Below are 27,419 nucleotides of genomic sequence, written 5' to 3'. Positions count from 1 at the left end.
ATAGCTACGCATATTTACCCTGCTAATCTCCCTGACACTAAGGGGCAATTTAGCATGGCCAATCAGACCAATGCACACATCTTACAGACTGTGGGAGAAAACCGGAGCACCTGGAGGAAACCCATGCAGACATGTGGAGAACGTACAAACTCCTGGAACTGAGCCAGGAATCAAACCCAGGTCGTTTCCCTGCTAAATAATCACAAAGATTGGACTCCAAACTCAGTAAGACAACTTTATTGAATATGAAATTTATGAAAAATAACAAAATTAGTATAAGAATGCTTCAAAATATCACAATCTCTTTGTAGTTTACTGTCAAATAAGAAATGGAAACACCAGTGTTTCGTGCGAGCTGTCAACTTTTTAATCATATCTGGGCATTGCAGAAGCTTCAACTAAATGGCATTGTTCAGAAAAAAATCAGTTTGTACAAATAACCTGATTTTAGGTTGTTTTCAGCTACCTATCATATATTGGTTCTAAAAAAGTAATTACGATGGCCTGTTTTTGATAGCTGATTATTTCCGTGTCTTGATTATTACAATGTTTTGATATCACTTTAGATTTGTTTAAAGCATTTCTTGTATTTTAAAAGAAAAATTCACGTTTATATGAATATGCCTTGTGTTAAAACAATTATATCAGTCAAGTACTGAAAGCATTTTCAAATATTTAAATAATGGTTTTTCATTATAATTCCATCACACTACACAAATCAACGCTTTAGGCAACCTGTGCCTTCACCATTTTACCTTAGTTCTCACAGAATAATGAAAATAGTGACCTAAAAATATTGTTTCAATAGCAAAGCTGGATATAATACTGTTGTATTTGGTCTCAGTGTAAATTTCCACGCTTGACTTTACAACCATGAGACAACGTTGCACTTGTCATTTTAACAATAACTTACAGCAAAGACATTTGACTATTTGGAGGAAAATAAGAGAAATGATAAAAACATGTTTATTCTAACAACCGAGCCAGTCAGTTTTCACATTTCCTACTTTGATAATCTTCAAGCTTTGGTCTTCCATTTTAAGGTAGTACCAATCCTTGAAAAAATAGGTGTGTTCTACGCAGAAAGAAAAATAATGAAACAAATTCAACACGTAATCAAAACCAAGCATTTAGAAATTTTCCTCCATTTTCATGGATTTTTGCCCAAATTTTCTGTTGGGCAAAAGGCAGGGGTAGGGTAGGCAGCAGGGGGGTGGAGGGACTTAGTTTTTGAACCTGTTTCAGCTTCTTTGAATTAGCCAGTTAGATGTTTGAGAGTATAATCACTCTTCCCCTTGGAGGAGATTGGGGTAGTGGGCTGAGGATTTGAGGTGGGAGTGTTGATAGGGAATAGTAGTTGGGAGATGCCTCATCTCTTCTCAGTATCAATGGTTAAGAGTTTATTCAGGAATTATTCGGCTGCAGGTCGACTTCAACCATTTGTTTGGGGGGGTGCATTAATTTGGAACATGCTTTTACGATTCATTTTTAAAATCCTGAAACAAATGTTGACATATGTCAAATCATTACAATGACTTAGGTCTTGGGTACATATAGAAGATGTTGGCATAATGGTATTGTCATTGGACTACATTCCAGAATCCAGAGTAATGCTCTAGGGATCCGGGTTTGAATCTCACCGTGGCACATAGTGAAACTTGAATTCAATAAAAATCTGGAATTAAGAATCTAATGATGATTGCTGATTGTCAAAAAAAGCTCACACCTGGTTCACTAACGTGCTTTAGGGGTGGAAGTCTGCTGTTCGTACCTGGTCTGGCTTACATATAACTCCAGAATTGTAACTTACTCTTAAATGCACTCCGAACAATGCATTCAGGGATGGGCAATAAATGCTGGCCAATGAATTAAAGAAAAAATAAGAAATATGCCTAACAGATTACAAATTCCATTATATCAAGTGCAGTGTTGTTTGGCTTTCTGTGTTTTGTACCAGTGATATTCTCTGCCTTCACTCTATTTCAAGGCTTACCAGTTCTAAGCGACTCAAGGGCACAATCCAAGTTATCCGGGATGCCATTCCAGGAATCTGCAATCAACTTAGGGAATCCTGCATCCATTTTCTTCTTCACTTCATTGTATCTGTAAGTTTGAAACACAAACCCTTTAATGAAATGAATTCTCCATTCCATGTTATGAAGAAATGTTACTGTATTTCTTGTAAGTAACGTGACATTGCCAATTCAAGAATAGAAATCATCTTGTAGCTTGTGAAATCTGAGGCTTCAAAATTTGCACATCAAAAAACTAAAATTAATTATACTACTCAAACCATGAACTGAAAATAAACATTTCTCGGATTAACAGTTTGGAGTTTCAACCTACCTCCAAAACTTATCACCAGCAAAGATGTAAGTCTTCTTGTTTTTCTTCCAGTTAAAAACGGCATCAACACGTGGCAAGTCACTTGGTAGCCCAAGTGTGGAGATTTTCTTGGGATAGCCATTCTCCAGGTCACTGGCAGTATAAACCCAGTATTGATCTCCTGAATAAAGAGAACCATTGTTTACTAGTAAAGTACACTGATTAAATATTCTTAGTGATAGCATACATATGCTCTGCAAAAGACGTCAATTATCAGCCACAGTGAATCTGAGGAAAGTTACATTTTCATCTCATAACAGCTGGATTCAAGTTCTGGCTAAAAGATTGATAAGTAGATTTATCTAACATTAGTGAGGAAATGTGATTTACGATTTAATCCCAGGCTATTGCTTCATACAATATTACTGTGTTATTCCATTTCATATTTAACATCATTCTTGATCATTATTGTTTCCATGTGTGACCCAATAGCAATGATAGGTCAAACTGCAGAAATTGTTTCCTTTTGAAATTTCCTTTCACTTCCTCCAAAAAAATGCTTGGCTCAGGATTTGTCTAGCAGTTTTACAAAAATATTGTTAGCATGATTGCTGTGCATTGTTTACCACTTAGATAATCAATTACTGTTTTGCTTTTGGAAGCAACAAATAGTCTTACAAGGTAAACTATGTGATGGAACATATCATTTTAATCAACATGTCTGTACATTTTTAGAAATTTATCCAAAAATGGACCAGGATTTGGATCTGTGTTCGGAAGTTGTTTTTGACAAAATAACATTTGCATTGTGTGACATTGACTAGATTCCCTGCCCTCCTGCAGTGTGTTTTCAGGCGATGAAATTTGCCAGCCATTGCCACTAGTGGGATTTTCCAGTCCCGCTGATGTTACAGCATTTTGCACTCTCCACTGCTGGGGAACCTGCTGCAGAGGCAGGAGGAGGTAAGGGGTGAGGGCAAGGGGTTTTGTCGTCAGCAGGAACAGAAGATCCCGCTGGCAGAATGAGCTGGGAAATTCATCCCTAAATCATAGTAATGAATATCGAAATTGATACCTGCGAAGAACACAGCCCTTTCACGTATAGGGTCCTGATAGACAGCATCAACTTTGTCAGGCAGTTCACTCCAGTATGCAGCTACTAGCAAAGGTCCCGTGGGTTTGTTCCGGGGATTTGTGGTTCTCCAAATGAATCTAAACAGCACCAAAGATTTTAAGGAATGTACAAAGGATTTATTCACCAGCACATCTGCTTCTAATCACTATAAGCAAAGTGAATATACACAGCAGAGGCTCATGATCCTCTATGTCTGCCAGTGATTGCTCATTTAAAACAAAACAGTGTTTTTGTAAAACATTTAACAAGATGTTCCAGCACATTCAATAAAAAGATACGCAAAAAACGATTTGACTTCTTTGGGAGGATACCATGCTCATCTTTAAGCTAGTGGTTCTACCAATTTAATGTAAGTGAGCTAATTACAAACAAAAGACTGCAGTTGACCAAACTTGTCCAAAGCAGTGATAAAGAAATGAAGTAATAATGAATTTATAATGAAGATAATTGATTAAAATAGAACAAACTGATTACAACATTGTAAGACATAAGTAATGTTAATAAGGAAAATTATATTAGAATATGCAAATATTTTAGAACAACAGTTATCATGTCAATGGTAAGAGATTATTTGTACTAGAGTTATTGTCTCTGTTAAGTTTCAAGTTTAACTCATTAATTCACTGAAGACATTTGCTTGCGACTGTTCTCTCTCTTCAGCTGTTGTCCCTTTCTCCTTTAAACCTCCGGCATCAACCACTCCTCAAAAAAATAAGCTTTTCATCCTACTATCCTTGCTACCCTGGATCTCCAGCCTCTCTTTCCTTTCCAAGTTTCTTGAACATATTGCCATCTCGCAAGTCTGTTCCAATGCAGATCCCCATGTTTGAATCCCTCCAATCAGAATCGAAACAGCTCTTATCAAAGTCACGAATTACATCCTGTATGAGTGTGACAAAGGTAAAAGTTCCCTCCTTAAGCTGCTTCACACGGTTGACTACATTCCTCTGTCATCTTCCATCACTCCTCCAGTGTTATTCAGCTGGCTGAGACTGCTTTCACTTGGTTCCATTCTTATTTATCTAATCATAGCCAGAGAATCACTTGCAATGGATTATCTTCCTGCTCATGCATCAAAACCTCAGGTGTCCCCCCCAAAGATCAATCCTCGGTCCCTTCTTATTTCTCACCTACTTATTGCCCCTCAGAGACAACATCAGAAGGTGCAGTGATTGCTCTACCTTGCCAGCATCTCTCTTGATTCTTCCACTGTTGCAAAATTATCAGATTGCTTATTCATGTACTACTGCATGAGTGGAAATTTCTATCAATTATTTTTAGTAATATTGTCTAAGTTCATCTGCTGCTGGAACACTCATCCATGCTGTTGTTACCTCTTAACTCAATTATTGCAAAGCTCTTTTGATTGTCCAACATTCTACCCTCTGTAAACTCAATGTCATCCTAAACTCTGCTGTCTGTATCTTCATTTGCAAAACATCCTGTTCCCCATCAGCCCTGTGCTCTTTGACCTACATTTTGTCCTAGTCATGCAGTTTTCTGATTTTAAAATTTGTATCCTTGTTTTCAAATCCCCCTTTGGCCTTGCCCCTCCCTCTCTCTGGAATCCTCTCTGGCTCACAATCCTCAGAGTGTATTCCAGAACTGCGCTCCTCTATTTCTGGCTTCTTGTGCATCCACAGTTTTAATTGCTCTACCGTTGGAGGCTATGTCTTCAATTGGCTGGGCACGGAGTTCTGGAATACACTCATTTTCCTCCTTTAAGGCACACCTCAAACCTAATTCTTTGGCCAAGCTTTTTGTCATCCGACTTATTATCTTCTTATGTTTAAAGTTTATTTATTAGTGTCACAAGTAGGCTTACATTAACACTGCAGTGAAGTTACTGTGACAATCTGCTATGTGGCTCATGTTTCGTTTTGTAATGCTCCTGTGATGAACCTTGCGATGCATTGCATTAAAGGTGCTGTATAAATATAAGTTGTTGTTGTAAATCTGCATTTAATGATTTAAAATAAAATTGCTCCCCTTAAAAAGAATTTGCTTTGTTTTGCCTTCAGTGCCTATTAGAAAGTTAGGCAGACATGGAGAAAAAAGAAATCATGATGGTAGGTGTCTGAATTCCTGAGATTTGGGACTGGTTTTCCTTGGTAAAATTTCCAGGATGATTATAGATCCCTTTACAACCTATCAAGGTCAGGCAATTTCCAATCTGTTCTTTTCCACAAACTTACTGAACAACTAAGCTTGCAATAGAACTTTCGATCCTGAATGTTGAAATCTAGCAGGGATTATAAAGCATTACCAAAACGTCAATGTTTCAATCTGCATTACAGTATGTCTTCAATTTCAGGTATAAGCTAAGAAAACAGGCCTTTGGATTTGGGTTTATTATTAAACTGTGGGGTGATGAGTAGAGGCCACATGTGCCACAAGGGCAGCACAGTGGTTAGCACTGCTGCCTCACAGTGCCAGGGTCCCGGTTCAATTCCTAGCTTGTGTCACTGCCTGTGTGGAACACGCATGTTCTCCCTGTGTCTGCGTGGGTTTCCTTTGGGTGCTCAGCTTTCCTCCCACAGTCGGAAAGACGTGCTAGTTAGGTGCATTGGCTGTGCTAAATTCCCCCTCTGTGTACCTGAACAGGCGCCAGAGTGTAACGACTGGGGGATTTTCACAGTAACTTCATTGCAGTGTTAATGTAAGCCTACTTGTGACACGAATAAGTAAACTTAACTAAACTATATGGCTGCAGATTTGGTGCTTTCCCGTCAGCATGGGCAGTAAGCTGCATTCTGAGTACTTCCCAATTCCCATGCATAATAATAAATTGCACAGCCGTGCATAGTGTTTGAATCAGCATTATTAAGATCTCCAAGAATGTAAATAGGGATGAGGATTTTTGGAATGCCTTAGGTGCACTCTTCACACTAGCATTCCATACAGACTTTTTGGGTTGGTACCGAAAGCTGTTACCTAGCTGCAACATTTATATACTGCCTTCAATTAATAACCATCCCAGAGAACTTCACAAGAACATTTTCAATCGTTGACACGTAGCTACAAAAGGAGATATTAGAAAAGGAGATAACCAAAAGCTTGGTCTAAAAGGCAGGTTTTGAGTAACATCTTGAAGGAGGAAGGAGAGTGGGAGTGAGAAGAGAAGATGGTGCATGTGATTCTCTGGCTAAGACTGGATAAGTAAAAATGGAGCAGGTGAGTGAGGTGCCAGCCTGTTGGACAGTGATGGACAGGCATTAGAGGGGAGGCTGTGGTTAACCATGTAAAAGGCTGCAAGCAGGCCAAGAAGGATGAGCAGAGATTGTGTGTCATAGTGAAAGGGGATGGCATTCATGACTTTGTTAAGAACTGTTTCTGTAATGTGGCATGGGCAGCCATTCTGTTTTAATCACTAGCAATTCTTTTGCTGCTACCTTAGTCATAATTCTGTAAAAGTGCTGTCAGTTCAGCCACATATCAGATATGACGTAGTGCACGATGGAGTAGCCTCATTGGCTCCTCCAATCAGTTTGACTTTGAGCTGTGCTGAATATCAGAACAGGAAGTGAGGTTTCACTGCTTATGAAGTACAAAGCAATCAAGTTCTGAGCAGCTTACAGTCCAACTAATTCCAAATTATTGTCTTGACCTCTCTCACAATGAAGGCAACACCTCATACATCAAATTTTACACTATCTCTATCAGAAATGAAAAACAGGAATAACACAGATGCTCATCCAGTTGTAGTTTCTGAGCTTAGATTAGTTCAAAGCACTCTGGAAATCTCAAGGGAGGGAAGCTTGCCTCTGTGTGGTAGTGAACAGAGAATGAAGAGGCCATTTAACACCCTGGGGGGCAATTCTCCAAGCCAGCTGTGCTGCCCCATAGTGCAACGGGCCAGGAGACATCAGCGGAGGCCATTTCGTGGGCTTCCCGTTGGGCACCACAGCCTCGGCTAATCTCCCAGGCAAAGATTTGTAGTGTCATCAGCTCCATGCTAGAAATCACTGTGGAGCTGATTTCTGTATTATAATCCTCATTTTAATATGATCAACAGACTCAGGATTGAACGGGCAATAGGCAGCCGACCCTGGAAGAAATAAAGGCCATACAGGCCCTTCCAGGAGGTCGTAGGTAAGAGGAGTGCTCCTTGGGCAGTACCAGCCTGGCCCCTGGCACTACTTAACAGGCAAACTGACAATGCCCAAGGGGCCCCTTGGCACTGCTCATTGGGCATTGGGTGGTGCCAAGGGGGTGGGGCCTGATGGGAGAGGACCTATCACACAGAGGGTAGTGGGGGTATGGAATGCTCTGCCAAGTAAGGTGGTGGAGGCAAACACGCTAGAGTCATTTAAGAGTAACTTAGACAGGCACATGACTGGGTTGGAGATGGGTGGATATAGGAGATTATTTTAAATAAGGGTCATTAGCATTGGGGCGTCCCTGGTAAGGTAAATGGATATGGTATGATAATAATGTTCTTTCTCTTTTCATTCACAGGTTTTAAGTCGGTCCGCCTCGTGTCCAATGAGGGGCATACACGTGATGGGTCGTACTGGGGCTGCTCTTGGTTGTTCGAGATTGGCCTAGTGCTTCATGCCATTAGTGTGTGCCTAAACTGGACCAGATACTGGGCAAGACGACAGCTCAGTGACTATCGCTGATTGCTGTGCAGACACATGGATTTGGGCCGGTGTCTGTGGGAGTTTGCGCATTCTCCCTGTGCTTGCGTGGGTTTTCTCCGGGTGCTCCGGTTTCCTCCCACACCCCAAAGGTGTGCTGTTAGGCTGATTGGCAGGAATAAATTGTCCCTAAATCAGGTTCCCTCAATCTGGATGGCCATAAAACATTAGACAGGGGTCGTGGGTGGAGAGGGGGTCTGGTGGTGTTGAGATGGCGGCGCGGGCTCGTTGGGCCGAAGGGCCTGTTTCCCGGGCCGATTTTGTTCTTTGTTCTTCTTCTTATCGGAGATGATCAGTGGGAGTGGAGGGGTCCTGCTGCCCCTCTGCATTGGGATTGTGGGCAGGGAGAGGGAGGGCGGTGATCATGGTTGGCCATTGGGCTGGGGGGGGCGGGGGGAGGGTGGGTAGGGAAGACTGAGGCTGGCTGGGTGAGGGGGAGACATAGACACTGGCCGGGGGAGGCCCAGGACACCAGCGATTTGGTGGTGGTGGATGGGGGGCGGTGGGGGGGGGGGGGAGGTGTGTGGAGTTGGAGGGGCAGTGATAAGGGATTGCAATGTTGGCCAGTGATCAAGAGGCCGGCAGCATGGGGCCACTGCACATGCACCGATTTCAGTGTGACAGATTGGTGCAGGCACAATGGCCCACTCAGTACTATGCTGCCAGCCTCTCCAGTAGGAATAGGCCATGCCCCCTGATTTCCACAGTGAATCATGCTAGGGTACTCTGTGATGCAGAGTATCAGAGATTCGTTCTGAAAACCCTGCTGAAAAACCAGCAAGAGAGTTACTCCTGTTCTCATGCGAATTGGGGACTTAGAATTATTTTGGGAGAATCCTGGCCCTTATTTATTTTTTTACTCCTATTGATTCATGCAATCAGAAACTTAGAAATAAAATGGAAAAAGTCCTTACCGATTTTTAAAGAAGAAAACCTCTCCTCTGATTATTGTAATTGCGTCAAAGACCAAGGTCTCTGCACAAAGATCCATAGGAGTGACTGGGCCCTGTGTCGGTGGCAAGGGTCTATCAGTTGGTACTCCTGAAGTGAACCCAGAATATACAAGATTTATTTTCAGTTGATAGGATACAAAAAAAACAAAGGTTAGGTCAACAATAATATTGTTGATTTTTCAGCTCCTTCAACAAAGCAATGATTATCGCCGGAATTCTACCACCTCGCCCATCACGGAATCGGAGCAGGCAAGGGGCAGACAACGGAAATGTCAGTTGACCTCGGGTGGGAATTTTCAGTCTCGCTCAAGTGGAGCTGTAAAATCCTGCCCATTGTTTCAGTAAGATGACATCATCGATCATCGGATCCTACAGTGCCAAAGCATGCCATTCGGCCCATCGAGTCTGCACCGAATCTCCAACAGAGCATTTCACCCAGGCCTTAACCCCGTAACTCCAGGTATTTACCCCGCTAACCACCCCCAACCCACACATCTTGCCACACAAAGGGGCAACTTGGCAATCAAATTAACGTGCACATCTTTGGACTGTGGGAGGAAACTGGATCACTGGGAGGAAACCCACACAGACACGACGGAAATGTGCAGTCGCCACGCAGGCTGGAATTGAATCCAGGTCCCTGGCATTGTGAGTCAGCAGTGCTAACCACTGTGCCACCCATGTTAATGAATCAGTTGAATATTATATCATAACGATATATAACTCAACAGTGTGGCAGCTTTCCCATCTTAGCTGTGCTTATAGATGTGGTGGCGAGGTACAGCTGCGCGTTGTCAACATACATGTGAAAACAAACACTGTTCCTTTGGATCGAGAACCAGGCTAGCCCCTGTGTATTGGTTCAGAGCTTAGTGCAGCTATTTCCTCACAATACTGCAAACTGCATTCCAGAATTAGTTTTCTGAAGGAGAGCAGTAGTAAAACTGCAAGAAAGGAAACTGCTTGACACTGTGCGTTTCACATCATCAAAATGTGAGGTGTCAAATCTATTCTTAACCACTCCTCTCATGACATATCTCCTTAGAACATCACTATGGCTTGGAGTCAAGTTAGTGACTATGTCCTTAATAGCTGCAGGAGTTTAAGCTCTATTGGGATTGCAGCATACCAAACAAACTTTAGCATTCCTATTATTAATTTAATCTGCTGTTGCTGTACCATAAAGCTTCTGAATGCCGAGAATATCATCTTGTGGGAGTCTGAAGTTTCTGCTGTAGGTGTAGATTGGGGCCATGAGTGCTCCAGGGTCTTGGGAATGCTCCAAACCAAGTGCATGACCAAACTCATGGGCAGCAACAAGGAAAAGACTGTAACCTGCAAGAGTCAAGAAGAAAAATCACCTTTTTGCAAAATTCCTTAGAGGAAAGACACATCAGATCTTCCCATGTCCATATGATGACTATAAATGCTTTTCAGCTGTAGATATGCACAAAACCCACACCTGTCGATACATTGGCCATGACCATCTATTTGCCTGTCAGGTCCATTTCTGGAACAAGTTTGCCCAGTGTGCAGGAAAATACCTAGGATTTAGGCTGGGAACTAGATGCAGTGGGACTCAGCCTCATCTGTGAGTGTCCAAGCGAATGCATAGGGGCTCCACGGAATCTGTATTCACCCTAAATGTGACCCATGCAATTATAAGAAATAGGAGCAGGAATGGGCCATTCGGGCAAGCTTGCTCTGCCATTCAGTAAGATCGTGGCTGATCTGAATGTGACTTTAACTTCACTTTCCTGCCTGTCTCTCAAAATTCCTGACTTCCTTTTAGATGTGAACTCTGTCTAACTCAGCCTTGAATATATTTAATGGCCTAGCCTGCTCTGTTCATTGGGGAACAGAATAACTCTCTTCGAGATAGAATTGCCCCTCACCTCTGAGTTAAATGGGACACCTTTTATTCTGAAACTGTGCTGCCTAGTTTATGAGAGAAAGAACATTCTCTCAGCACCTGCTCTGTCAAATTCCATTAGAATCTGTTTCAACAAGATCATCTCTTGCTCTTCTAAATTCCAATAAGTATAGGCCTACTCTGCTCAACTATTTCTCACTGGACACCTAAAGAGAAAATGCTGGAAAATCTCAGCAGGTCTGGCAGCATCTGTAAGGAGTGAAAAGAGCTGATGTTTGGAGTCCAGATGACCATCTGTCAAAGCTAAAAGGCATACTGCAGAGTGAGGGAATGAAAGATGAGTTATAACCACAGAAACCAGGGGAAAAGGCTGCTAATGGCAACCCATAGAGAAGATAATGGATGTGAATGACCAAACAGCAGAGAAACTGAAATCAGAGGGTAAGCTGAGACAGATGAAGATGGGGGGGATGGGTGGGAGAGAGGTAAAATTTAGAAAAGGGGAAGCAAGGAGGAGAAAAGGTAAGGAAAGGGGGATAAAGCAGGGGGAAAGAGTGGATGGAAGGAAAATGAAGCCAATGAAGAAATAAAAGGTAGAGAACAGTAAAAGATAAAATAAACCGAAAACGAAGGGGCTGAGATGGGGTAGAGCAAATCATCTGAAGTTGTTGAAGTTGATGTTGAGGCTGGAAGGCTGTAAAGTGCCCAGCCGGAAGATAAGATGCTATTCCTCCAGTTTGTGTTGAGCTTCACTAGAACATTGCAGCAGGCCATGTGAGCATGGCAGCAGGATGGTGTGTTAAAATGGCAAGCAACGAGAAGGTCAGGGTCCTGATTGTGCACAGACTCATTAGATAACCACTCCATAGTCAACCTTCTCTAAATTACTTCCAATCCCTCACTAAATAAGCAGCCTAAAGCTGTACACAATGCTCCAGGTGAGGTCTCAACCTATTGCGCTGCAGACTTGTAGCAAGGCTTCCCTACTTTTATGCTCCACTCTCCTTGCAATAAAGGCCAAGATTGCACTTGCCTTCTTTATTTGTCCAGCTACTAGACTTGCTTGTTTTTTTTAAGTAGTAATTGCCAAGCCAGCTTCTGCAGTTGAATTTTGTCAAGGGTCAGTCTTCAATGATGAGTCATTTGGTGGACCATACTAACTCTGTTGGCTAGGACAGTATAACTCATTTGCCCATGTACCAACTCCAAATAGTGTAACTCAAGCCCCATAATTCCTATTCCGTTGTCATTTTCTTCTGTGCATTTGAAGCCATTGCTATCAGACATCACTCTAAATTGATCCATTGACTTGCGACTTATTTCAAAAATAGTTAAGAATTGGAGGGATGCTTGCACTCCCCATATAATGAAGAGTGTTTTACAACTGACCTCCTATCTTCATTCAAAATTCAAGTGGGATACCTTTACGGAATCCCTACAGTGCAGAAGGAAGCCATTCATCCCATTGAGTTTGCCCGACCACAATTCCGCCCAGGACCTATTCCTGTAACCCCACATATTTACCCTGCTAATTGCCCTGACACTAGGGTCAATTTAGCATTGTCAATCAACCTAGCCCGCACATCTTTGGACTATGGGGGGAAAACCAGAGCGCCCGGAGGAAACCCATGCAGACATGGGGAGAATGTGCAAACTCCACACAGATAGTGACCTGAGGCTGGAATTAAAGCCGGGTTCCTTGCGCTGTGAGGCAACGGTGCTAACAACTGAAGAAGGGTGGAATGGAAATTCTGAGAGCTCTAGGGGTGTGGAGGCCAAACATTGGTGTGGTTGAGATCAGCTAACTGACAGCCCCTCTGGAAAGAAGGTCTGTATATGTGACACTTTTCATGGTCTCAAGCCACTTCAAAGTGCTTTAGAGACAGTAGTTTACTTTCCTAAGGCTCGGGTTGTGTAAAGATCATTTCTCTGAGCAGCACCCTTTACTGCACAATCTTTCAAGTATCTAGCGCTCTCATAGAATTGCCAGAGTAACATCAGACAGACCTCAGGCCATTACTACACTAGTCTGTGTGTAGGTCATGCTACCCCTCTTACTCTCTCACTCATGAGTTGGACAGTTTCATTGTTTCATTTCACAGTAATTATGAAGAAGTCAACATTTTCCACTTGCTACTTCTATGATTTTCTGGACATTGCATTGCAAATCAAATAAAGTCAACCACCCACTCAGCTACAAGTAGTTTCACCTTTCACGTGGCAGAATACAAAACGTTTCTTACAAGTTTGGCCCAACTTTACGTTGCTTGGTCATTCAAAGAGGAAACTCTTCACTGGGCGTCACATCAGACACATCACTTCTCCTAAACTTTTTAATTATAAAGGTTCGAGAGACCAGCAACAAAGCTCTGGAAAGACTGTTCAATGGATGACCGTCTGCTTGAAGAAGCAGACACCTAATTCATAGAACCATAGAACTCACAGTGCAGAAGAAGCCCATTTGGCCCATCGAGTCTGCACTGACCACAATCCCATCCAGGCCCTATCCTCATAACTCAATGCATTTACTCTAACTAGTTCCCCTGACACAAATTAGGAATTAATTGGCACTCCTCCAGACAGGAAATTCAGAGGATTCTACTTCCATTTTCAAAAAGTGTGAATTTCTTCAAATATAAAAACAGCTTTTAACGTTTCCTAACGATGTTTATGGTTTTGAGCAAAGATGAGTTGCACATCACTCAGGAAGCACCGTGCACTTTCACATGCATGTTGCACCCTGGAATTACGGATAAGTGAAAGTAGGGGCTTTAACTTTCTTTCCATCACATGGTTGACCAGAAACCTCTCCTGCCTTCACTGCCTGATATTGGCATATGTTGGAAAAAATTACAGGTTTGGCAGAATTATGTAGATAACTTCCTTTACCTTCAAGTCTGGGGGTGGGAGTTTCTGACTCAGAAGGCCACCCACTGCACTGCAGCCCACCAACACCACCCCCCCTCAACCAAATCCATGACTTCCCATATTGTTGTGAGCATTGGAAATGTCCGACTATTATTCAACTTCCATCTACAATTTACCACTGTCGGGGCAGAATCCCCACTTGTTGTCTGTGTCATAATTTCCAGTGGTCGCACACCACAGCTGGCCATCAGTACGTCCGCTAGTCGTGCAGGAATCATATGTTGAACCAAGAAAAGTGAACGGAAATACACAAGGTTCACCATTTGAGTTTCCACCAGTTGTTGACATTGCTGAAATGAAGAAATCAGACAGATAATCACCATTTTTTAAAAAAAATTACACACCAATAACCTAGATACTAGGAAAAATATTCAGTTAGAGAGGTGATAGCTTTTGGAGTACTGCTGTAAAAAAATACATTTGGTAAAGGTCCATTCATTGAAATTTGCCACACAATTATAAAAATGTACACCTGTGTTAACTAAAACACTAAAAGGTGTAATGCTCTGTGAATGCGGTTAAAATGTTAGCCTGTAACCTGAACTATAGTTATTAGTTGATCCACTATTGGAACAAAAAATCAGGTTGGTTTATTTAAAGTTTATGAAAGGAGACTCTACCCCACATTTTTTGTCATCAGATACTCTGAGCTGAATTTTCCAGTGGATGTCAAGATCCAATATTAGGTCTTTATGAGGGCCCTGTTATCAATGTGCTTACTTGTTCAATCTTCCAGAAAAGTATCTCCTAAATGCCTCCTCCAACCTCATTGCCCTATTAAGGACTGCATGGAGGACCTGAGGCTGGTGGCCTGATCAGAGGGTCCACAGTGATGTGTGAGAGACTGGCAGTCCCACAGGAAAAGACAGGGGAGTGTGATTGGGTTGCCAGCTTGCGAAGTTCTAAGAGGCCTGAAACCAACTGCTCCACTGGGGTGAAAAGGCACCCTCCCGCCCCCCCCCCGCCCCCCGGGGGTAGTGATGGAAACAATGCGCCTTTTCATACTGGCTGTCATTGCAGCAAGGTGCTTCTGGCTCTGATGGCCATCTAGCCTTCTACCCTATAGCTGCCTCAATTAAGCTGGCAACTGTCTCACTCAAGTGGTTGACCAGGGTGTTTCCACTTTGACAGGTTGAAAATACAAGTACCATCGCAGCATGGCCTCTAAGTTCTTCAGTTGGTTACCCGCCTGTGGTGACTGTCCCTTTAAGGGTAACAAAGCAGAAAAAGGTCACCTGACTTAGGGGCCCAATAAGGGTAATCAAACAAGGATGTGAAGTCCTCTCTTTGCAGAAGACATTGAGAAGGCATGTAAAAGACATATAGGGATTGGGGATTGTTGGTGGATTGCTCTGGGACAGTTGGCGGGCTGTGCTAGGCCAGCTGTGAGGCCGAACTCTCTGCACAGTTTTTACTGTTAATACCTTTTGTGTTTCTGACCAAGTCTGTGAGCGTGCATCATAACACTGCACTGTGGAACAGGCAGCCAACCCAGCTTCTAGCCCACCTCTGGCAAAATCCACTGGAAGTGCAAATCATTTGGCAAGCTGTCATGACAAGGCTCCCCCACCCATTATTTTCTCAGCCTCCCTATCTCCAACCTCGTCTCCACGGGACGATGAAAATTATGATCTTTCAATCAGTTGTAGAGCTTGCTTGATTCAGAGTAATCACAGCACGGTGCAGAAATGCTCATTGTGTTCATGTTGTTAACATTAATCTTGTCACATAATTTTTCCCTCATCCCATTCTGAAATATCATGGGCAGCATGGTTCCTGACGGATACTGATATGTTTTCACGAGTGGAGGACCATCCTTTTTAGAATGTGGTGCACTTTTGGATGCTGAACAATTCATAAGATAAAGGAGCAGAATTAGGCCATTCGGCCCATCAAGTTTGCTCAGCCATTCAATCATGGCTGATATGCCCCTCTTCCCCATTTCCCTATCTTCTCCCCATAACCGTTCAACCCATTACCAATTAAAAGTCTGTTGAAGTCCTCCTTAAATTTACTCACTGTCCCAACATCCAACACACTTTGGGGACAGTGAATTCCACAGATTCACAGCCCTTTGGAAGGAATAGTTACTCCTCAACTCTATTTTAAATTTGCTATCCCTTATCCAGAACTATGACCCCTTATTCTAGAATGCCCTACATGAGGAAGCAACTGCTTTATGTCTACTTTATCTATACCTTTTATCATCTTGTATACCTCAATTCGATCTCCCTCATTTTTTTCTAAATTCCAGAGAGTATAGGCCTAAGGTGTTCAATCTCTCTTAATATAACATACCCCTCATTTCTGGAATCAATTGAGTGAGCCTCCTCTGGACTGCCTCCAATGCTGCTACATCTTTCCTTAACTAAGGGGACTAAAACTGTGCACAATACTCCAGGCACCTTGTATAACAGTTATATGAAAGTGCAGTGCTGGTAATCATTCTGGAGTTGATCATTTTGCACAAGTTGGTTTCTTTTTTTAAAACAAAGTGTTTTTTGCCAATGGTAAATGCAACAGAAAGGAACAGAATTTGTTATGTTGCATAACAGAAGTATCTTGAAAACAGATACAAACCACCATAGATCTGACTCGATTCAATTGGTTTATTCCCTATTGCTACTGCACTAGGAAGGTAAAGAGAAATGCAGTGCTTGGCGAGTATGATTGTTCTTCTCAAGATCAATCCATAAACTGTCAACAGTCACAAGTTGTACCCATTCTGGAATGTGATTGTCAGCAATGTTGGCCTTACACTTTATTAAATATTTAGCATCCTTAGTGCTCAGCATCTCAGCCTGAGTGAACTCCAGGCTCAGAGGTAGGTTAGTTGGTGATGGCAGCTGTCAAAGGACTAGTGGCCATCCTTAAAATTGGCCTGCAGTTGGGGGTGAGGGGGCATGACTGGAAACGGACAAGGGAACAGAACTGTGCCATTCTCTGACACAGTTTGCCTGTTCTGTTGCGGTGCATCTGGCAGAGAGGAGAAGCTTCTTTTTATGTTAAGGGCACCCTATATTAAAGAACAACGCTGAATGGCAAGGAAAGAAGTGTCAGTTTGAATGAGTGTTCTCTCAGCTGTGGCCCAAACAAGGAGGCAAGTTACAGTAATGCGTGGCATCATTTGAAATCTCAGTATAAGATGCATCTTAGTATACTTCAGTCTAAACTCAGTGCATCATCATAAAGGGAGCATTTTGCAAACTGCTGATCTTTCAATATCCTCCATTTATTCCTGGGCACTGTGGAAAATTGTTATATTATAACATTAACTGCACAGCCCATCAAATGTAGTAGCAAAAATAGCCAGTTGGATTTAAATGCAATGAAGCAGAATATCCTCTGTCCACACATCGATGTCTGGGTACTTCAATCCTCAGTCCAACATAAGCTGTTTTATTATTGCTCATATTAAGAAGCTGCGCAGGCCGATAGGAAACCGATGTACAAATGCTCAAGTCCTGACTCTTAACTCCTCAGGAGAAAAGACCTGCAGCGATTCTGAACATGGAGGCATTACAGTGGATAGGGGAGGGTAGGATCATTGACCTGCTCTAAATTCCAGAACCCTTCTTTTCAAGATCAATTTTAAACATTTTCTTAGCCCATGAACTGTTCAGTTGCTGCTCTTGCGTTATGGAAACTGTCCCTCGATTGAATTATAGAATCATATAATGCTGAAGGAGGCAATTTGGCCCATTGAGCCTTCACTGAAAACAATCCCACCCAGGCCCAATCCCCATAAACCCACATATTTACCCTGTTAATCTCCCGTCATAAACGAGCAATTTAGCTTGGTGAGTTAACCTAACCTAATGCCAATGAGGGCCCAGAAATATGGCTCAGCCCTGGAGTCTAATGGGAGACCACCAAGATTTACCTAGCAGTCTTTCCATGTGACATAGCAACACCTTTCCTCCCCATCAGGCCCACCCCACATATTTGGACTGTGGGAGGAAACTGGAGCACCTGGAAAAAACCCACGCAGACATAGGGAGAATATGCAAACTCCACGTAGATAGTCACCCAAGGCTGGAATTAAACCCGGGTCCCTGGCACTATGGGTGAAGTTAATGCCTCAATTCTCAGACAACTAATACAAAACTGGCCTTGAGGTTTTCAATGCTTAAGGTATTTCTCTTCACCTAGCAATGCATGCAGCAGGAATTCCACAGACTTCAGATTTTGGCATCCCCATAATACAGTGAGTCAATGCCCAATGTGTGGCAGTGCTACAGGGCTGCCTGGGATCACATTATTGGACATTGTGCTTTCAAGGAATGACATGGTTAAAAAAAAATGAAGACTCTTACACAAATGGTGAAACCCACTTTTAAATTATGTATCACACTTAAATTGTTCATACCTGAGTCTGGACAGAACCCATATTTTCTGTCTGTGTCATAATTACTGGTTGTGCTACACCACCGGTAGCCATCTGATCTTCCCTCTGTTGTGCAACTATCATACTGTCTGTTTTCAAAGGTAAAAGGAAATGAGCATGGCTCTCCGCCACCATTTCCTCCCATCGTAAAGAGTGCTGGAAGGAAGCAAAACATTTGGATGTTATTAGACTTTCGCTTTTAGAGAAAACAACAGGTCAGCTTTTATCTTTCTACAGTTTAGTTCCAAAGGAGATTGTGCAGAAATGGAGAAGAATATTCCTGCCTTGTTTTTTATTTAGATTACCTTTTAATAGAAAGTTACAGCTCAGTTAAAATAGTCAATAGAAAACAGAAAGCATTATTAATTATGCAATAAATCTGAACACTAAATGCAACAGTCTCTGGAAATAAAGCAATGAGCGCCAATGTTAACACAATGAAACAGTATTACATTTGTGCTTCAAATATTTCAATGTAGTATATACAAGAGTCATCCACAATAACCATCTCATGCCAAATGGCAAACAAAATTATAAATTGTAGGCAGCAAACAAAAAAGGGGATGGGTTTCCCCTCGTGACAAAGCTCAATATATATCGGAGGCCGAAGAAACATCCAATTTAGAACAAGAATAAACTGACCATATACTGTTTTCTTCCCACCTTTATTCCAAACATGGCCACCAGCTCTGGATACTGTACGTATATCCTATTAATTCCTGTTTCAATTCATATTAGAAACATGGAACCATAGAATCCCTAAGGTGCTGAAGGAGGCCATTTAGCCCATCGAGTCTGCACCGACCAAAAATCCCACCCAGGTCCTATCCCCGTAATCCCATTTATTTACCCTGCTAATCCCCCTGGCACTTAGGGTCAATTTAGCATGGCTAATCCACCTAACCCGCACATTTGGAGTGTGGGAGGAAACCGGAGCAACTGGAGGAAACCCACACAGACACAGGGAGAATGTGCAAATTCCACACAGACAGTGACCCAAGCTAGGAATCAAACCGGGTCCCTGGAGCAACGGGGCAGCACTGCTAACCATTGTGCCACTGTGCCGCCCATACCATAGCATATTTGATATGTTGTGTACACAGTGCAGAAGTTAGTGCTTAAATCTATTTTAATGGTCTACGTCAATGAGTTTTTAAAAAAACAGCCTTATTTCTATGTCGTTGCTGTTGAATAATATGAACATCTGTTTCGATGACTCATTTTGAACACTACTCTGCTCCAGCTGCAGCAAGTTGGTTGAATTGTAGGTTTTGCCTGTCGGTTAACATTGCAACTTAAGATCAATTATGGCTAGAATAGATTTTAACTTGCTGCTGACTCATATGAATATGCAGCAACAAAATGTACAAAAACACTTCTTCTGGGCCTGAGTGAAATCATATGTCCACAGGGCTAGACAAAAGCATAAAAACATCAGCAGAATAATAGCACCATAAATGGAAATGTTCAGGTTGATGAAAGTGCTGTTCTCAGCTAAAAACAAGTTGCATCACTTTTTTCTTCCCCAGTGCAGTAGGCTGAGTGTCACTACGAAGCATTCAAACATCGGTACAACTGCCAAAAATATTCATATTAATGTCAAAAGTGCCTTTCTGTTTTGGTAGCATTTACTTCTGTGATATTCAAGACCATGTAGTGCATTTCACTAAATTCACTGATCCATAATTGTTAGTAACCTAGGGCTGGATTTTATGAAGAGATACACTAACCCACCAGGGCTGAAAGCTGAACTCACTTCAGCGGTCACTGGCACCCGAAGCTCTGTCTTGTCAGTGGCAGCCAATCAAGAGTTGCCACTAGGGTTGCTGCCCCAACCAATTAAGGATGGCGGTCCACCATCACTACTGCCAGGTCTCAAACCAAGGATGACCATGTATCCTCAACGTCAGGAACAAGGACAGCCAGAGAGGTGCTGTCAAGGCCAAAGGCCTCTATGTCAAAGAGGGCCCAAAAATGTGGCTCAGTGCTGGAGTCTAATGGGAGGCCACCAAGATTTATCTAGCAGTTTTTCCATGTGATATATCAACACCCCTTGCACCCTCCTTAAAATGCTGATAATATGCCAGCAAAGGCACAAAGGGGCCCTCAACTCTATAAATTGGGCTGAGGGTGGGCAAGCCATCTATACCTTTTTCACAGCTGGTATGAGGGCAAAGCATTGAAAGACACCAGGCACATTACCCCTCACCTTCCTGCATCATTTTTCCAGCCGATGTCCCCTGCCAGCCCATTCCCAAAGAGGTGGTAAAGTCCAATCTTATGAATTAGAACCTGATACTTCAGTGGATAAAAGCACCACCCAGTCTGGTAAGGAGCCTTAAAGGTTCTAAATTCAATCAAGAGGCTGAGTTCAAGCAAAATACATTCAGATTCAAAACATTAACTCTGATTTCTCTCTCCATAGATGCTGCCAGACCTGCTGAATTTATCCAGCATTTTCTGTTTTTATATATGATGTTGAGGTTGATGATCTCAGAAGGCTGCCAGTATAGTTGTTCCAACTTGCCTCAATAATTAAGGAGTAAATTATGAATGAAGCCAGCCAATTTGCAATATTGACTAGAGTGTCACAGGTGTGTGGAAATGTACTTCAGCAGAAGTTCCTGATTATAGTGAAAGAGCCTGCAAACTTTAACACTACTTCTCCCTCCACACAACAGATGTTGCTCGATCTGCTAAGCGTGTCCAGAATTCTCTGCTGCCCATAGCTTTACTCATTCATAATTTATGCCCAGAATTGATTCCCTGTTCTGCACCTTTTCCACTCTTGTGCTTAACTTCCATTGTGGCCTTAACCCACCCTAACTCAGTAATCTCTTCCAGCCTAACAACTCATCTGCCCAATTCTCTGTTTCTCCAACTGTGGCTTTTTGTGCATCCATCCTTTCTTACACCCCACCATTGGTAGCCAGAACTCCTGCTCTCTGGGCCCCAGGTACGGGAGCCACTTCTTAAACTTCTCTGCCTCTCCATCTTATTTCAAGTCCACCATAAACCCAATCACCTTAACTAAAGTTTTTGATCACCTTTCATAGAATCTCCTCCTTTTAGTCAGCATTTACTTTTGTCTAGCTATGCATCTATGTGTGGGTGGCAAAGTGGCACAGTCGTCAGCACTGCTGCCTCACAGCGCCAGGGACCCAGATTCAATTTCAGCCTCGGGTGAGTGTCTGTGTGGATTTTGCACATTCTCCCCGTGTCTGCGTGGGTTTCCTCCAGTTTCCTTCCACAGTCCAAAGATGTGCAGCTTAGGTGGATTGGCCAATCTAAATTGTCCCTTAGTATCAAGGGATTAGCAGGGTAAATATGTTATGGGGATCGGGCCTGGGTGGAATTGTTGTTGGTACAGGCTCAATGAGCTGAATGGCCTTCCTCTGCTCTGTAGTAATTCTAATGAGGAGCACTATGGCTAATTTTATACATTAAAGAACCTATATAAATGAAATTTTGTGTTAATAGATGGAAACCATTGGTTGAAACAGAAAACTTACACTCATGAGGACAGAATCCGTATTTTGCATCTTCATCGAAATTATAAGTTGTGGAACACCAGGGGAAGCCATCACTACGGCCTTCAGTAGTGCAGCTCCTGTACTCTTTCCCATTAAACAGAAAGGGAAACTTGCAAAATTCACCTTCTGCATTTCCATATGTTGCCTTAACAACTGTAAAATACAAATGTAGACTGACTGAATTTCAACTCAGCAATTGCAATCTGCTGAATTGTAAAACGTTGGTTATAAAATGTAATACGTTTAGTATCATGAGGTTAATATTAGCCAGTGCTGTATTAATCAAATAATAGATAATAATATTAGCTGTAGTAATTGTTTTTGTACGGATTAAATATGTAGATGGTAGATGATCACAGATGGTAGATGGACACAGATTTAAGGTGCAGGGAGGCAAGTACAGAAGTAATGTTAGGGGTAAGTTTTTCACTCAGAGGGTGGTGAGTGAATGGAATCGGCTGCCGATTCCATTCCGATGGTGGAGGCGAACTCGCTGGGGTCTTTTAAAAGACTTCTGGATGAGTATATGGGATTTAATGGGATTGGGGGTTATAGATAGGTCTATAGATTGGTAGGTGTTGATGTGATCGGCGCAACTCGTGGGCCAAAGGGCCTGTTTGTGCTGTAGTGTTCTATGTTCTATGATCGAGACCTTTAAGATCCTGGGTGGTCTTGACAGGATGGATGTGAAGAGGACGTTTCCTCTTGTCAGAGAATCTACAACTAGGAGTCACTTCTTAAAAATAAGACAACTTATGACAGAGATGAGAAGAATTCTTTCTCTCAGAGGGCTGTGAGGCTTTAGAACTTCTTCCTCAAAAGACAGTGGAAGCAGAATCTTTAAATACCCTTAAGACCCTAAGACCAGATAGATCTTTGATCAACAAGGGGCTGAAAGGTTATTGGGGACAAGTAGGAATGTGGGGTTGAGGTTACAGTCAGATTAGTTATGATCTTATTGAACGATGGAGCAGGCTTGAGGGGTCGGGTGTCCCACTCCTGCTTCGAAATTCATATAAATGTATAGTTAATCCGACTTGGAATTTGAGGGCAGCTGGAGGTCAAGAAACAATGCTTGAAAACTGAACAACATTAAGTCATCTCCAATAACTGGTTTTGTTACGGCCAGTAATTACAGTGTAATCTCAGACAATCTGTAAAACACTGACTGGAATTTCTCGGTTATTCATGCCTCATCACTGCTGCAAGTGAGGATACTTGCACTTTGGTACTCAGCCAAATCTCCGCTCACTGCTGGAGAATTCTGGCCGGTGTCTATTGAAAACTTTAACATTTCATGACTGGATTCAAGTCAAATACGAACAACAAACATGATGCTAAAATGAACGCACCATATTTTAAAATATGTTAGCGTACCTCGTCCTTCACCTAATGTCCAGAACTCATCATCATCAAAATGAGAATCCCCGCCAATTCCTTTTGCTGGGGCAAAGGCGTGTGCCAGCAGTCCATCCTTCCCATCAAATGGGTATCCATCACCATGTTCTTGACAAAGTTAAAATTGTACTGCATGATTATGTTCCATATACATCATTATCTTAAGTTAAAGTAACAACTTTCACCTTTAGAATAGATTTAATAAAACATTTTACTATGTTTGTTGCTACCATAGTCTCTAATCAGAACACACTAAATCTTCATTGGTGGTTTGTTCCACAAGCTACATGGTAAGGGATCTGACAACACGAGGTTAAAGTCCAACAGGTTTCCTTGGAATCAAGCTTTTGGAGTGCTGCTCCTTCATCAGGTGAGTGACCTGATCACCTGATGAAAGTACAGTGCTCTGAAAGCTCGTGATTCCAAATAAACCTGTTGGATTTTAACTTTGTGTTGTGAGACTTCTTACTGTGCCCACCCCAGTCCAACACCAGCATCTTCACCTCACAAGCTACATAGTTTTTTCTTTGCAATTTTCCTCTGCCACCGTAATACATAGAATAAGTAAAATGTGTAAGGAATGACAATGGCAAACAAGAGATGGAGACCCTGGAACATAAATCGTGGTCAATATGATCAATATTAGATTGACTAAAAGGGCAAGGAAGGAGTTTTCCAGGTTTCTCTCCTAATTGGCTTGAACTTTGCTCTAGACTTTGTTTGCCTCTCCCAGGAAATGACGTGGGTCCAGGTTGGTAAGGAGGGTCTACGAGGATCCACATGGCAGCACAATTATAGCGAACAAGCTGAATGGACTTTTCCTGTCTGTCATTTTCACACATTGATACACAAATTTACTTTTATTATAAAAATGACATTGTCTTTTGATTTTGAAGTCCTCCTCCAAAAAATATCCACACCAGACATAAAAACAGTGCTATAAAATACCTGCGTAAAAAGAGTTTGAATGGAGTTATGACAATTTGGAATCAAGAATTAAATGGTGTTGATGGACTGGCAGTAAGGTTGTCAACAGCAAATATAGCTACTTATATAGCCAGAGTGGTGCTGACAGCCATTCTTTTAAGATCTCCTGTTATCCTGCAATTTGTAGTGTTGGTGGAGCTGACCAGGGGCAATTCCAGTGCTCACACCAGAATTCTGCTCTGAGAAGTGTGGGTTGAAAATATCTGCCAAACATAAAGGATGGAATTTTCCAATCCCAACTGCCATGTGACAGGACCATGCAAAGCTAAGTTGACCTCGGGTGGGACTTTCCGGTTTTGGTCCCTGGCGACGGGAGCAGCAGTGCTAACCATTGCGCCACTGTGCTACCCAAAATCTCCGGTTTTGGGGCGAGCGCAGCTGGAAAATCCTGCCCAAAGTGTTTGGCACATGCTCTCATTAAAACTGCATTCATTTGAAGTGCCCTTGAATGAAAAGCATTGATTAAACCTCCCTTCTAGACATTACCCAACAATATTAATAATCCAGCAGGGAGTTATCGTCCCCAAGAATAGTTCAGGTTTCAAGAGGAGCAGAAGAAAGCAATTATTACCCCAGCGGCCAAAGTTGATCATGATGTCCGCTTCTCCATCGTGGATCCTTGTAAATGTCAGTGGGGTGACGGCAGCCCACACCTGAAAAGCTCGGGCAAAAGCATCATCCACCGTCTCTGAGTCCAGGTCATAAGTGTATCCCAAAATCCTGGGAGCAAAAATCAGCAAAAGCTGAACTTGACATGAAGAGTTTGAAATGTAGGACAACAATGTAAACCACAATAACATGCTTACAAAGTGACCTATTTTTTAAAAAATAAAACCAATACTCCTCAGCACCAGAGATGACAGCAACTCATTCACTGAGCTGGTGAACTAAACATCTTGAAGTTAGTTCATTCAGGGTACCTCTTTTTAAAAACTTTTTAGTCCATTTTTAAAATAACAAAGCCAATGTGCAGAGTGGACTGGGCAGACCTGAATCCACCTCCTTGCTTGTTCAAAAGACCAAATGCAAATTGAATTCATGGTCCCCACAAGAGAGACAACAAGATCCAAGCTGACAAGATATCTTATCTTGCATCCTATCTTGGGCTTGATCCAACATTTGATTATAGTCAAATAGTATCTCACCCTGATAAACAGGCAATAGCATCTAGAAATCAGAAGACTGCATATTCATATCGCATCAGGCTCATGGAGATTTTGGGCAGCACGGTGGTGCAATGGTTAGCACGGCTGCTCCCATTGCCAGGAACCTGGGTTCGATTCCAGCCTCGGGTGACTGTGTGGAGTTTGCACATTCTTTCCGTGTCTGCTTGGGCTTCTTCCAGGTGCTCCAGTTTCCTCCCACAATCCAAAGATGTCCAGGTTAGGGGGATTAGCCATGCTAAATTGCCACTTGGTGTATACAGTAAGAAGTCTCACAACACCAGGTTAAAGCCCACCCAGTCCAATGCCTGCATCTCCACCAATTGGTGTGTAGGTTAGGGAGATTAGTGGAATAGGATTACAGGCATGGGGAGGGAGGGTGGGGTTGGCCTGGGTAAGATGCTCTGTTAGGGGAGAGGTCAGTGCAGACTCGATGGGCCGAATGGTCTCTTTCTGCACTATAGGGATTCTCTGATTCTATCAGGAACAATGTGTTTCCCTGTAGCATATTGAGAGATCACGGCAAACTCAGAATAAGCAATCCCATTTCAAACCCTTTACCAATCAGAAACATTAAACCACAGACGGACGCTTACCTGTAAGTGATATGATTATTCTCCCATTTGGGCTTTTGTGGGAAGAAGTTGTAATTGGCCACGTCCGGAACTCCACATCGCGGCTTTTTCATCACGTTTACTGTCTCGCTGTCCAGTTCTCCGGTTTGCGGCAAGCCAAAAAACTTCTGCATCTTCTTCAGCGTGTCGGATAGCACCACAAGGTCACACCTTTCCTTCGGGCAGCCATAGAATTTATTCAAGTATAACTGATTCAAAACACAAGTGGATACGTTCAGTGCGTGGGAAGGACAGCATGGAATTTGAGACTGAGTTAGTTACTGGGTTAGTTGCAGACGCTGTGCATCAGTGTGTGATTGCAAACTGTAAAGAATGACTATACATTTTGGAAAGACTGGGACTGGCCATTTTAAATGGGTTACAATTCTCACTTACACTTTCTCTTCAAGGTTGACTTTTATGTAATTAAAAAAAAACTTGGACTATTCAGACTGACATCGTTAACTATGTCAAAGCCACTCCAAAATTCCCCAATGTTAAATAATCTGCAGAAAGTAACAATTTTGCAATCTATTCACTCTGCAATCGGAAAGTGAGTGGAGTTGGACTTTTCCCAACATTCCCTCAACAGCAAGAACTCTATCTGCAAACTTGAGTGACTTTGAATAGATGTTTATTTATCTGAAGCACACAAGTTGTGAAACTGACGAGTATTATTGTTTTGCGCTGCACGCCTCGGACACGCTAAGCAGATTGGGACACAACATTTGTTCTGTTCCAACTTCTTCATTTAATGTGTCAAACCGCACGAAAACAATATTTAATGTTTTGACCGCACAGTTGTTGAAATTACAGACTTTAGCTCTTGTTGTAAGTATGGGATAAGGTTCCGTTTATCTGTTAATGTTGTTTTCTCTACTAGTAAGGACCGTGCATTGCCAAAACGAACAGATGTTATCAAGGTCCGTTGTGGTTTCCATCTTCAAGAAACTTTGATCTCTGTCTGGGGGGAAGGGGGAATACTCGTTTCCTTCGTTTTGGCAGCTAGTCGAAGCTGCAGAAAATGATCAGCCCAGTAACATAAAACGCCATTTGCAAGGCACTCGGGTGTTAGAAAGTTAACGACTACCCAACTTACAGTGGCTATTTCCTTGTCTGTTTTCGTGCTGTTATCCCCTGGAAACGCCACTATGCCAGTCGGTGCCTCTAGAGTCTGCTGGACCCCGATGATGTACAGCAAGGCTACTTTTAAGACTAAGCGACAAAAGTTGCTGCTTGTTGTGAAAGTCATTTTCTCCCAGCAGAAAGGCACCTATATAATCAGTAAAAAAAATCTCGCTGTCTGTCTCTTTGGTGTCCTTCAATGCACAGGCATTAGTGCTGGGTTTTTTCCTCTTCCCCCTTCTTCTCTGCTTTGCCGGCACAGGTAAACAATGTGTTGTTGTCAAACTTGCTCCTTGTCGACTCCAAAATCCTTTTGTACTTTCCAAACGCGCAGTCGCGTTCAATCTGCTGAGGCAGA

General features: G+C 42.5%; 1 protein-coding gene across 1 annotated transcript; it reads right to left on the bottom strand.

Annotated features, from left to right (window-relative positions):
- Nucleotides 1–221: 221 nt before the first annotated feature.
- On the bottom strand, nucleotides 222–27,419 carry mmp2 (matrix metallopeptidase 2). Its single transcript, XM_080187020.1, has 13 exons — nucleotides 27,036–27,419; nucleotides 25,919–26,145; nucleotides 24,731–24,879; nucleotides 23,152–23,280; nucleotides 21,754–21,927; nucleotides 18,224–18,397; nucleotides 13,971–14,144; nucleotides 10,233–10,388; nucleotides 9,015–9,141; nucleotides 3,401–3,537; nucleotides 2,347–2,506; nucleotides 1,994–2,103; nucleotides 222–1,075 (listed from the first exon to the last, which is right to left on the bottom strand). The coding sequence occupies exons 1-13, from the start codon at nucleotides 27,186–27,188 to the stop codon at nucleotides 972–974; spliced, it is 1,974 nt and encodes a 657-aa protein (XP_080043146.1). The 5' UTR covers nucleotides 27,189–27,419; the 3' UTR covers nucleotides 222–971.

Source organism: Carcharhinus amblyrhynchos, chromosome 4, assembly GCF_965287045.1.
Source record: "Carcharhinus amblyrhynchos chromosome 4, sCarAmb.v2.hapA, whole genome shotgun sequence".
Taxonomy (NCBI): Eukaryota; Metazoa; Chordata; class Chondrichthyes; order Carcharhiniformes; family Carcharhinidae; genus Carcharhinus; species Carcharhinus amblyrhynchos.
Note: the sequence above shows the minus strand (reverse complement) of the source record. Positions and strands in the feature narration are given on the sequence as shown.

What these genes read in the sequence shown, in the direction of transcription:
- mmp2 (XM_080187020.1), bottom strand. Translation starts at nt 27,188, where the DNA reads ATGACTTTCACAACAAGCAGCAACTTTTGTCGCTTAGTCTTAAAAGTA. An exon ending in CGGCATTCAGAAGCTTTATG is followed by an intron (nt 9,142 to 10,232) that starts GTACAGCAACAG and finishes GGTTCACTTCAG; the next exon opens with GAGTACCAACTGATAGACCC. An exon ending in GTTTTCTTCTTTAAAAATCG is followed by an intron (nt 3,538 to 9,014) that starts GTAAGGACTTTT and finishes GGTGCTGTTTAG; the next exon opens with ATTCATTTGGAGAACCACAA.